We start from the raw sequence: 12,739 nt of genomic DNA, 5'->3' as shown, positions 1-12,739 counted from the left end.
ATTCCGAGACTTTATCCTAGAGGCAGTCTGCAGCAGACCCGGTACTGGTGTATGCACTCTTTATACAGATCTTTCCCTAGTCTCTTTCTCCTTCTCGTCCTATGACAACCAAATAAGGACACAAAAATAGTTCAGTTGTCACACAGGCATTCGGCAAACCTTGGCTGATTCTGTCATCTTCAAAACAAACTAGAATATGTACACATAATGTGGGAGAGAATTTATTACAAATTACTGACACTTCCACAAACTGATCATCTCTACTTTGTATTTTAAATTCCTTTGAGTCAACATGCCTTCAAAGTACTCAGCAACTTAAAATGATCACAATGGAATTGATATCCATAAAACAGAGCACAGGTAACAGTTCATTCATTATCAGCTCTTAAAACTCACTCTTACTGTTAGTTTGGATGATAAATATATATTATTAAAACAGTTACTTGATCCGAAGGGTCGTATCACGTCGAGTTGATGATCCGGAAAGTCGGATTACAACGTCAAGTAATTGCGTAAAATCAACAGTAAAATTGAGTGATACACATAAGGTATATAATAATTCAATGGAAAATGAAGTCTGATTTGAAACATTTTAAAAGTCTATTTACATGGCAAAAAGAAAACTTAAAAATAAAACTGAATTAAATCAAGTTCATTATTAAATTTTTTAAAAAAATGAGCTCTCTCAGTTTTCTGAAGGGTAAACAAACAGTCAATTAACACTCTGTTGTTTACAGTATATTTTCTGAATATGTTCAACATACTAGAATGAGGTTTAAAACAATTAAATGAGAAATCGTCATACACTTGTGTCAAGACAGATCATTAAAATATAACAATTGATCTGTATATATAAATCAGTAACAGGAGTATTTGTCCTAGTATAAGTTAGTACCTGTTTCATGTTTTCAAGCTATTTACATATATGTCAGGAGATGTACAAAGAATGGCACAAAGAAAAAAAAATAGTAGTACACATCAATTATTACCAAATTTATTGCACACACACATAAAGTAGAAAAGACAAATGCTATTTACACTTAATGACTCCCCCCCCACCAAAAAAAAAATACAAAAAATTATCATTCATTATCAAAATGAAATCATCAACTATAAAAAATTAATATAAAATCAAACAGGTACACAGTCTATAATCAATATGGGTATGCTGAAATTGATATATGAATCATAAATGTAGTTTGATACTGTAAGACCCCTGTTACGGCGTTATAAGATTTGGCTCTCACTTTGATTTTATACGTCTCTAGCTCTTCTAGGGGTTGCTCTGTGAACAGAATCCCTGACCCCTCGTGGAGCCTCAACTGGAAATTCACTTTAGGGTCATTCTCCAGGATAATAAAGTCATTCTTAGTCATTTTAACATTATTTTGATTCAACACAGTGAGTCTAATTAAATCCTGCTGAGGTAAAATTCCACTGGGGAGAGCCAGAGTTCGGAACTCAATGACATCAGCATACTTAGCGCCCTCTGGACATAGAGAGGAATCCACGCACTCCAACACGCAGTATCTGAAAACAGGGGATACAACTTTGACACAGTAGTCTGCAGTACTAATCAGACTTGACTATTTATAAACCATGTTTCTAATTATCAAGGACATGTAATTAATTTTGTATGTTGCGCCTCTGTGAAGTTATTTTAGGCAACTATGTGCTTTTTAAGTTAAAAGAGACTTAATACTTTTTAAGTAGATCTGTGAATAGTTATCCAAAATGTGAAACTTACTCTGTGATTTCTTCCTGAAAAATTTAACTTTGGTTGTAACGTGTCATTTGATTGGATATAAAATTAATCTAAATTGTATAATCTTGTTTGCCTATGTCACAATGACTTACGTCAAAGACGTATCAATCCGCTTGACGTTACGTTTAAAATATGAACACTTTGAAGGCTAATTTATAAATGTCTATATTTCATATACTTTTCCAAAAATTAAATTGTAAGTGGATTCCCTCCGGTAGTTCAAATCAAATTATACTTTAAGTGGCTCATAGGTAGTTTATGCCTTTTTATAAACCGCTGTGTAGTTTATATAGATGACTTACTTTGTAAGTATATTTGTGTGTATTTATATAGATGATTTACTTTGTAAAAGTGGATTCTGTGTGTAAGATATAGATGATTTACTTTGTAAGTGGATTCTGTGTGTAGTATATATACATAACTTGCTTTGTAAGTGGATTCTGTGTGTATTTTATTAGATAACTTACTTTGTAAGTGGATTCTGTGTGTAGTTTATATAGATGACTTACTTTGTAAGTGGATTCTGTATGTAGTTTATATAGATGACTTACTTTGTAAGTGGATCCCGTGTGTTGTTTATATAGATGACTTACTTTGTAAGTGGATTCTGTGTGTAGTTTATATAGATGACTTACTTTGTAAGTGGATCCCGTGTGTGGTTTATATAGATGACTTACTTTGTAAGTGGATTCCGTGTGTAGTTTATACAGATGACTTACTTTGTAAGTGGATTCCGTGTGTAGTTTATATAGATGACTTACTTTGTAAGTGGATTCTGTGTGTAGTTTATATAGATGACTTACTTTATAAGTGGATTCTGTGTGTAGTTTATATAGATGACTTACTTTGTAAGTGGATTCTGTGTGTAGTTTATATAGATGACTTACTTTGTAAGTGGATTCTGTATGTAGTTTATATAGATGACTTACTTTGTAAGTGGATCCCGTGTGTAGTTTATATAGATGACTTACTTTGTAAGTGGATTCTGTGTGTAGTTTATATAGATGACTTACTTTGTAAGTGGATTCTGTGTGTAGTTTATATAGATGACTTACTTTGTAAGTGGATTCTGTATGTAGTTTATATAGATGACTTACTTTGTAAGTGGATCCCGTGTGTAGTTTATATAGATGACTTACTTTGTAAGTGGATCCCGTGTATAGTTTATATAGATGACTTACTTTGTAAGTGGATTCTGTGTGTAGTTTATATAGATGACTTACTTTGTAAGTGGATTCTGTATGTAGTTTATATAGATGACTTACTTTGTAAGTGGATCCCGTGTGTAGTTTATATAGATGACTTACTTTGTAAGTGGATTCTGTATGTAGTTTATATAGATGACTTACTTTGTAAGTGGATCCCGTGTGTAGTTTATATAGATGACTTACTTTGTAAGTGGATTCTGTGTGTAGTTTATATAGATGACTTACTTTGTAAGTGGATTCTGTGTGTAGTTTATAAAGATGACTTACTTTGTAAGTGGATTCTGTGTGTAGTTTATATAGATGACTTACTTTGTAAGTGGATCCCGTGTGTAGTTTATATGACTTACTTTGTAAGTGGATCCCGTTTGTTATTTATATGACTTACTTTGTAAGTGGATCCCGTGTGTAGTTATCAGGACAGGGAATATCTATACAGCTGACATCACCTCTCTTGTTGAAGCACATCCTCTCTGGTCCACAGTCAATACTGGATGTGATGCATTCATTAATATCTGTAAACACACATTTTCCTTTTTAATTTTCCACAAAAAAATCTTGATCCCTTCATAAACGTTTTTTTTTAATCAAAAATATAATGAAGTTAAAATATTATTTTTTCAGTTTAAAGTTTAACACAATTCATAAAAGGAATGTTTCAGCCATTTTTGTTCTGATTCTCCCTGTATCTGAGGTCCCCTAATTTGGACACTGTTCCATGTAATCAGTTGACACCAGTGTACTTGTACTTGGTAATGATAAAAATGTTAATACTTCGTCTACGGCAGGAAAGTAAGATACCAAAGAAACTTAATTATTATTATAGTTTTACAGGTCAGTGCAGTATACAAACAAACACAGATACACATAACTGCAACAAAATGTTAACAAAACAAGAGGCCCATGGGCCTTATAGGTCACCTGAGCATTATGCAACAACTTTCCAGTGATTGAATTTGATTCATGTTTTAAGCCAGATGCTATGGCATTCACAATTTTGAAAGAGGCACCATTGATCATCATAACAATACACTTAGCAGTTGCTTAGTTTGTATACTTAATACCCATATGCAGGGTAAGGGAACACAAAATGCATTTCAACTAATCAGTAATATTCAGCAATAATCAGTAGTGCCCCTACCATACATGAACCCCTGACCCTTAGGCCTTGATATTTGATTAATACCAAGGAGCAGATTTCAAACCATTCATTCATTTTCAGTATATAAGTACAACCCCCCCACCCCCTCTATGGTACCCCTGACCCTGGGGCCTTGAAATTCACAATTGTGGAAGATATGGGCCCTTGTCCATCATAACTATATTGGTAGTTCATCTGCTTAATACCCTGGAGCAGAGGAGAACATTTTCAAATATTTAATGCATTTCTACTTTATATAATCAATAGAGTCCCACCCTAACACCAGAATCCCTGACCCTGGGGCCTTAATATTCACAATTTTGGAAGATGTACACTTGCTCATCATAACTATATACTTAGTTTATTTATTTCCTAGGAGCAGAGGAGAAGATTTTCAAAGAATTCATGTATTTTCACTATATAATCAATACAGTCCCACCCTAACACCAGAACCCCTGACCCTGGGGCCATAAAATTCATTATTTTGGTAGAAGCACTCTTGCTCATCATAACTATGCACTTAGTTAGTTTATTTATTTCCTAGGAGCAGAGGAGAAGATTTTCAAAGAATTCAGGTATTTTCACTATATAATCTATAGAGCCCTGCCCTAACACCAGAACCCCTGACCCTGGGGCCATAAAATTCACAATTTTGGTAGAGGCACTCTTGCTCATCATAACTACGCACTTAGTTAGTTTATTTTATACCCAGGAGCAGAAAAGATGATTTTCAAAGAATTCATGTATTTTCACTATATAATAAATAGAGCCCCGCCATAACAGCAGAACCCCTGACCCTGGGGCTATAAAATTCACAATTTAGGTAGAGGCACTCTTGCTCATCATAACTATGCACTTAGTAAGTTTATTCAATACCTAGGAGCAGAGAAGAAGATTTTCAGAGAATTCATGTATTTTCACTATATAATCAATAGAGCTCCGCCCTAACACCAGAACCCCTGTCCCTGGGGCCATAAAATTCATAATTTTGGTAAAGGCACTCTTGCTCATCATAACTATGTACTATGGTTTATTTAATACTCAGGAGCAGAGAAGAAGATTTTCAAAGAAATAATGCATTTTCACTACCTACTTATTTAGCCCCGCCCTAGCACTAAAACCCCTGACCCCAGGGCCATGAATTTCACAATTTTAGTAGAAGACTCATTGTTGATTACAATCATGCAAACAGTTTGACTGCTTGATGTCCAGGAGTAAAGAAGATTTTTAAAGATTGCACTAATTTTAGTGGTTTTGGCCCCACCTCACAAGACCCAGGGGGGCAGGGATCATGAAAATCACAATTTTTGTTCCCCTTCACCCATAAATGCTTTATGCCAAATTTGGTTGAAATTGGTTCAGTGGTTGCAGAGAAGAAGCTGAAAATGTTCAAATGTTAACGCACAACGCACGATGACAGATGAAAACAGATAGCAATAGGTCACCTGAGTTTATTCAGGTGACCTAAAAATGAAAGAAATGCAAGATAACCAGCAAGAACATGGGTTGCCATTCCACGCCGATATCCATGACAATAAAGCACTCAGGTATAACAAATCTGATGAGTATACCCTGGACAGGTATTGATGTATTGTAGATAATGATATCAAATCTGGTGTTTGCCTATTTACGAGTCGTGTACAGCTTTGATTTATAGTCAAATACTTCAGGTCTTTATTTTGCAGAATCTTTGCCCATGCATTCTATTTATTTCACTGGCTATAAAAATATTATATCTGTAAGGTAGGGAAAGCAGTTCTATATAGTCATGTTTTTTTTGTTTTTACATCTACAGCTTTTGGATGACATAGCTTCCACCTAAGATAATTTACTTAATTTTCTTTCCATTTTCTTTTCTTTTTTGTGGTGGTGGGGGTGGTGGTAGTGGCAGTGTTGGGGGGGGGGGCATTATACAATTGTGTAGCTGCCTTACCCACACAATTCCTGCCATTTCTTCCTAACTTATAGCCTGGGGGACAGACACACTGGTACCCTCCAATTGTGTTATTACAGCTGTGTTGACAGATCCCTGGATCCTCACTGCATTCATTGATATCTGTAACAATAGAAAATCTCATAAAGAACACATAACATTGAAATCTCTCACAATGGAAAATCTCACATGGATCACAAGACGAAAGACCACCTTTAAGCAATCGCTTAATGGTAGCTTAATGGTGACTTAATGGTGGCTTAAAGAAGTTAATTCCTTTAAGCCACCATTAAGCCACCATTAAGCTGCAACTTACAGGTGCTTAATGTCCAAACTTCATTACGCTACCATTAAGCCACCATTAAGCTGAGCTTAATGGTGACTTAATGGTCAACCCTCATTAAACTTTTACGCATCTTATATAGAATCTTTGAACTAACTTTTAGTTATTTTAATATCATTTACGCAAAATCTATTCCAACTCATAATTTTGTCTCGATCATAATTTACTAACAGTTTTTTGTCAACATGCATAAACTTGATCACTGGGAACAAAGTTAGCTAATAGCCACAGGGGCTTGCTCGAGGTTAGTTGAATTTTTTTAAAAAAATCATTTACAGTGATAGTAAAACAAGACATCCTGTATCAGAACCGTATATTATTTTTTTTAAATAAATCATTATTACATGCGTTGTTTTTATTTTTAGTGTATATGATTTTTAAAAATAAATAATTATTACACACCGTGAGCAAATCATTGTGAAATATCTTAAATTTACAATACCAAAAATCAATTTGTTCTTAAAATTATCTATATTCATGAACACAAAATATATATTACTTTTAAAAACAAAATGGTTTTTTTATTTCATGTGTTAAAAGAAACATTCCGCTACAAATTACAGGAATATAACTATATAATCTATAAAAAAAAAAATCTGCCCTTTTTTTTTGGGGGGGGGGGGCTACTGGTATACAAATGTTTAGTTTTCAAAGATTGACTTTTACCATGAAAAACTTTTTAATGGCTTTTACATCATGAATAATTTTAATTAATTCCTTATTTCTTTTTTAATAATACAGCGGTAAGTATCTGTCAAAATCTAGTCGGTCTTCAATATGATTGTTATTTCAAAATCGATTTTCAGAGGAACGGCCGATCAGATTCAACATGACATCCGACCAGATGTATACACATTGAGAAACGGGGAAAGATTAACAGATGATCAGTGTACAGTAAACCGACTGGTCAACAACAGATCTTAATTAGGTGCCCCCCCGTCCCCGGTTAACTAACAGGAAACTATACATACACAACGTACACTGACAGATTTTATGATCAATTATTTTTACAAAATTTAAATTTAACCCAACAAAAACAAATTAAAAATTATGATTCATAGTAAAAAGTCAATTATTTTGATACCCATTATGATACAAAAAGAATTGAAACTGAACATGATATTTCAAAAAAAGTTTTTGTAAACGTAATATAACCAGGTAACTCTTACGCGAGGATTGTCACTAAATTGTTGACACAGAAACCGTTAATCCGCAGTATATTAAAAATAATAGTAGAATCTGTTTTTTCCTCTTTCTTTTTCGATGATAGATTTTTGTGTTTTATCTATAATTAATTTATTTTCAATCATGATTTAATGCTTACATACAAAATTTTCGAATAACAGAGCGAAGAACTCAATCACATTACATCAATCTAAAAGCCGAACTCAATGTAAAAATATTAATGTGTTATAAGCCTTTCAAAAAGATCCACAAATAAAATTGCTTATATTTTGATTAATAAATCAATTCAAGACTTTTTGGGAAAAGTTCAACAAAATATAGTAGATACCTTTACATGTCCAAACAAATTTTGAAAAAAATAAAGGTTAAATATTTAATATTTTCCATATATTGACAAGAGCGGCATAGTAATGGATAAGGCGTTCGCCAAACCCTCAGGTCATGGGATCGCGCCCTGTCTGTGGCGTTTTTTTTAATTTTTGAATTTCGTTCTTTTTCATTATTTTTACCAAATCAAGATATGTGCGAACTCTACATTTATAATATTGATAACAAATCACCATAAAAATAATTTTTCACCCATATAAACAATATTATCGACTGCGTAATGTGGCTTAATGGTGGCTTAATGGTAGCTTAATGGTAGCTTAATGGAGTTTGGACATTAAGCACCTGTAAGTCTAGTTTAAAGGTAGGAATTTATTAATGGTGGTATGAAAGCTACAATTAAGGACCTGTAAGCCTCCATTAAGCTAAAATTAAGCTACATTTCAGCACCCATTAAGGACTTTGAAATGGCTTAATGGTAACTTAATGGTGGTGTAAATGTTACTTAAAGGTGTTAAATGGTGACTTAAGGGTGATTAAAACAACCATTAAACCACCACTAAGGACCTATAAGCCACCTTTAAAACCCGGATTAAAGGGTGTGTTTCATCTTGTGGATTACACAAAACATAACATTGATTTTAAGCATTTTTTTTTTAGTGGTCTTACACTTCTAGTACATCGAAGGGAGACCTGAAATTGTTGTATTAGATGGATTTACCTGACTTCTAATAAAACATTTGTTGAAGAGATTTTTTTAAAGTTATAAGGGATCTGTTCCTTTTATTTCACAAGAACATAAAAGGACAAAATTCATTTCTTAGAGGCACCATTTACTGTGAGTTTTGGGTCCTGTGCTGGTACATACCTACACAACTTTTAGAAGTTGAATTAAATCTGAACCCTGACAGACATTGGGATCTTCTACTTCGTCTGAAACATTTTCTGGAATGAGCACAGCCATTCTGAGGCCTACGGTTTTGTCCTAAAGGTTTTGAATTCTGGTAGCCATGGCTACTTTTTGGCAATTTGGACGGTAGGTTAGATCTCTAGCCCTACAAGCAGAATTCTCCTTTTACATTTTGAACTTATTTTATACTGTGATTTTGTAAAAGTATTAATCTTTTTTTTGTTTCCGGACATTTTTTTTAAATATAGAAAATTGTGAAATGTATGTACCAGCACATGACTGTTTCTGTATAGGGGATTAATTTCACAGGTTGTAATTTTCACGGTTTTCTCTCATCAGACACAATCACGGTTTCTTGAATTCGCGGAATTCTTATTTTATAGAAGTTACCTCCCTTGTCTATATCCGTTTAATCAATACCATAGCTATATGTAAACAAATTCATCATTCTTATGTCTTAATTTCACGAGAACAGGTTAGGTTAATATAAAATAGTTATAGACTTGCTAAATAATTGACGATTCACTAAAACAGGTGCAGTTATGAAAAGTCCTTGACTATAAACGTCATTTGAATGACTTTTCTGTATGCTTAATTACAATGAGTGCATGTACACCCCAAGATCTTCAAAACAACGCGGCGAAAAACCACTGGACGGTAATAAATGTGTTAATGTCGATGAAATAATATCCTTCCAAATCTTCAGTAAGTTCGATAGTTATTTGAATGATTTTTTTCAATCAAAATGTCGATAAAAAATATAATATGCATGATAATGCAGGTAATGCACAAACAGTGCATGGTAACATTATAGTTACGCACGGGTAATCAAAACTCATGGCCCACGTGTTTTGATTGATGAAACATGTAGCATTGGCTATTAAAAAGCCTTTTAACAAATACAGGTTATTATCTGTTGACTTGAATTAATGTAAAGTGTGCTAATTAAAATAATCTAATGACATGTACTACTCGTAATTACTGAAATGACCATGTACTGTGGTACATGTATTTAAACCTATCGTAGTCTATTCTCAAATTTCCAAATAAAACATGGAGATTATTGAAAAATTATTCACTGTTTCTTGAATTCACGGATTTATTATCACCGTGAATATATAGTGAATATTAACACCACGAGTTATTTTCCCCCTATACAGTATATATTTTCTTTTTTATTGAGAAGCCTATGTGTGAAAATTATGTAAATGGGATAAACAAAGTTTGTGTCAAAAAGACCTGTAGCTTTTCTATTGTTGAGCATTTGGACATCTGCAGCATTTTGAAAACATGATTAAAAGTAGTGTTACTATCAACAGGTTACTTCAACAGAAAAGAGATCACAGAGGAAGTGAAAGAACTCTTAGACAACGAATTCCCTGAATTTGAACACTTAAAGATAGTTTCTGACAAACTGGTGAGAATGATGTGTGGTCGAACCACAGCTGGACTCAGACAACTCGCAACACGGACCATCTTCAAACAAGTCTTCCTCCAAAGTACCAAATCCCTGGGAAAACTCCTGCCATCCACTTCCTTAAAATCCTGTCTCAAGAACGCAGACCTCCACCAGATGGACGTTTACGACGAGTACATTAATCTGGTTCTGAACCGGACGGTTCTCCAGGCTCTGGTTGTGCGGCTGGGACTTCCCGGGGATTCCCTGGTTAACTTTGAGGTGGAGCTTCTCCTCCACCAGATGGCGAGTCGGTTCTCCGGATTTAAGGTGGTTCCTCCCGAGAGCCCGTACAGTGGTGAGAGCGGGGAGAGTTCCGTGTCGGACGACAGCGATTTGTCCAGCAGTCAGGATGAAGGGGATTCTGACTTGGAGTATTGGTGACCAAGAGTTGTGTCCCTTTTGTCCTCATTCAGAAAAAGATACATGTGTTTATTTCAAGAGATATGGTGGCCATATTACTGAGTGTTAGAAAGAGTACATGAATTAGGATTCTCTCATTCCCATGCTTTATCTAGAAATTTTGCTTTGAATAGTTAATGAGGAGTACCGGAAGCTGAAGTAATGTAAAGTTCTTGGAAGTGTTTTTTTAACATAAACCGCTATGTGCTAAAGTTGTCAAAGTGACTGCTTATTCCCATTTGAATCAAGTTATATACATGCACTGGCTTTATGAAACAAATGTCGACAACTATTGTGAATATTGTGACTCAGTGCTAGCTAAGCATAGTTATAAATGCCAGGATTTCACATACTTAATATGTGTACAGTTGTTATTTGGTTGCTGTAATGTAATATTATATAATCAGAAACATTTGTTAGTGTGAGCTTTAAGTCTGTGATGTTTTAATAGATGATCTTTATTTTATATGTTGTAGATTCTTCATTAGAGTTAAGCCCCTTTAACTCTAATCGTGGTATGAATGCCAAGTATTTTTATTTTGTTTGTTCCAATATTTGTTCAGATGAGTGATTCTTTAATTTGTTTTACATATGTATATAGCATTTATGAATGGTAAACTTGTACTTTTTTATTGAAAAACAATGTGGCTCAAAAAAAAGAGGTCCCATCTTTTTATGTACACATTCATGAATACATTACTATTTAATATTATGACTGTATGTTCAAGTAATACAGGTGTTTTGTATTCAAGGTTTCTCATTTTTATTTTATTCTACACCTGATTTTGTTAAAGTAATGTACCTGTTTAGTAAAATGAAAACAAAAATATATATTGGAATTCTTAGTAAAATCAATCTAGAGGTTTTGGGATTACCCAATTTTCACTGTTACAATGCATGTACAGCTCAATTTAAGTTTAGTTTTTGCATGTCTTAATACTTGTATCATAAATGAGAAAACAAGCATTCCCTAAAATCATTTTAATTTTATTTCATCACATACATATCAATCTGTACTTTAAGATCTGAGCTAAGAATTAATCAGCTAGGAGACATGTTAAAATCTTGTTCAAAAATAATCTCCAAGATAAATGGAAATTTAATTAAAGCATCATAAAGGGAAAAAATTCATATGAAAAATGTTAAATTTGTTTGAATTGTTGAAAGGCACGTCTTCATTGTAATCTGGTACTCTCTTAAACATTTATTTTGATATTGAATAGCACTGACCACCAACCATCAACCAATTTTTCACAATTGTACATTATCAGTACCCAGAATGTATTGTATATGACTATATCCAAGAATATGATTTTTAGTTTGATCTCCACCTAAATATACAATGTGTTATGAAAAACATGTACTTATTTGCCATGTACTTCAGTAAATGTTCAAACTGTTATTTACAGTATTAAAATAACGATCCACACATCTGAAGAATCAAACATGAATTTGATTCATTTTTTTTACATCATCTTATTCAAATCACAATACATTATTTAGAAATAAAAAGAATTTGAAGTACAAGATCCTCAATAACACTTAATTTATAGATAACTACCCCAATGAGAAAGTAATTTTTTTCACAGCAGCTTACTTGTGCAAGTATTATCCTCCAATTTAATTACCCTTGTTAGTGCTCGGTTTTGTTTTCATGTTTGTGTTTTATTGTTTTTGTTTTTTATACTTTTGAATCTAGACATATCAACTTCATAGTATGACAAACAACAACCGTTGTTATATTTTGTTTATTTTTATTTGAAATGCAATTCTGTGCTATATAAATAAAGAATCTTAGAATTATCGTTTTGTTTTTCAAATGGTCCAATTTTTTTTTTGTGTAGAATTAAAATAGTGTAGAACATTACAGTAAAACTCGTTTAGTACGAACCTAGATATGAATTACAGATATAACTAAGTAATTTCTTGAGTTCCAGTCACGTCGTTATAACCGAATTTTACTGTATTACCGTAAATCTGGCATTTTTTGCTGTAGATAATTTTTTAGCAAATTTGCGAGTTCATTTTATTTGCAAAAATATTTTTCTTAAAAATAAATCGCCAATAAGAAA

At 33.2% G+C, this 12,739-nt stretch overlaps 2 protein-coding genes across 2 annotated transcripts; one reads left to right on the top strand and one right to left on the bottom strand.

The window, feature by feature from the left end:
• Positions 1 to 205: 205 nt before the first annotated feature.
• LOC134230325 (hemicentin-1-like) lies at positions 206 to 8,914 on the bottom strand. Its single transcript, XM_062712092.1, has 4 exons — positions 8,768 to 8,914; positions 6,045 to 6,167; positions 3,359 to 3,485; positions 206 to 1,530 (listed from the first exon to the last, which is right to left on the bottom strand). The coding sequence occupies exons 3-4, from the start codon at positions 3,436 to 3,438 to the stop codon at positions 1,155 to 1,157; spliced, it is 456 nt and encodes a 151-aa protein (XP_062568076.1). The 5' UTR covers positions 3,439 to 3,485; positions 6,045 to 6,167; positions 8,768 to 8,914; the 3' UTR covers positions 206 to 1,154.
• A 660-nt stretch (positions 8,915 to 9,574) lies between these two features.
• Positions 9,575 to 12,439, top strand: LOC134230326 (uncharacterized). Its single transcript, XM_062712093.1, has 2 exons — positions 9,575 to 9,590; positions 10,129 to 12,439. Exons 1-2 carry the CDS (start codon positions 9,575 to 9,577, stop codon positions 10,647 to 10,649), a joined length of 537 nt encoding a protein of 178 aa, XP_062568077.1. The 3' UTR covers positions 10,650 to 12,439.
• The last annotated feature ends 300 nt before the right edge of the window (positions 12,440 to 12,739 follow it).

The sequence above is a fragment of the Saccostrea cucullata genome, unplaced genomic scaffold (genome assembly GCF_032062105.1).
Source record: "Saccostrea cucullata isolate Sc308-1 unplaced genomic scaffold, CSIRO_AGI_Scuc_v1 ctg13402, whole genome shotgun sequence".
Taxonomy (NCBI): Eukaryota; Metazoa; Mollusca; class Bivalvia; order Ostreida; family Ostreidae; genus Saccostrea; species Saccostrea cuccullata.
Note: the sequence above shows the minus strand (reverse complement) of the source record. Positions and strands in the feature narration are given on the sequence as shown.

What these genes read in the sequence shown, in the direction of transcription:
- LOC134230325 (XM_062712092.1), bottom strand. Translation starts at nt 3,438, where the DNA reads ATGTGCTTCAACAAGAGAGGTGATGTCAGCTGTATAGATATTCCCTGT. An exon ending in ACACGGGATCCACTTACAAA is followed by an intron (nt 1,531 to 3,358) that starts GTAAGTCATATA and finishes CCCTGTTTTCAG; the next exon opens with ATACTGCGTGTTGGAGTGCG.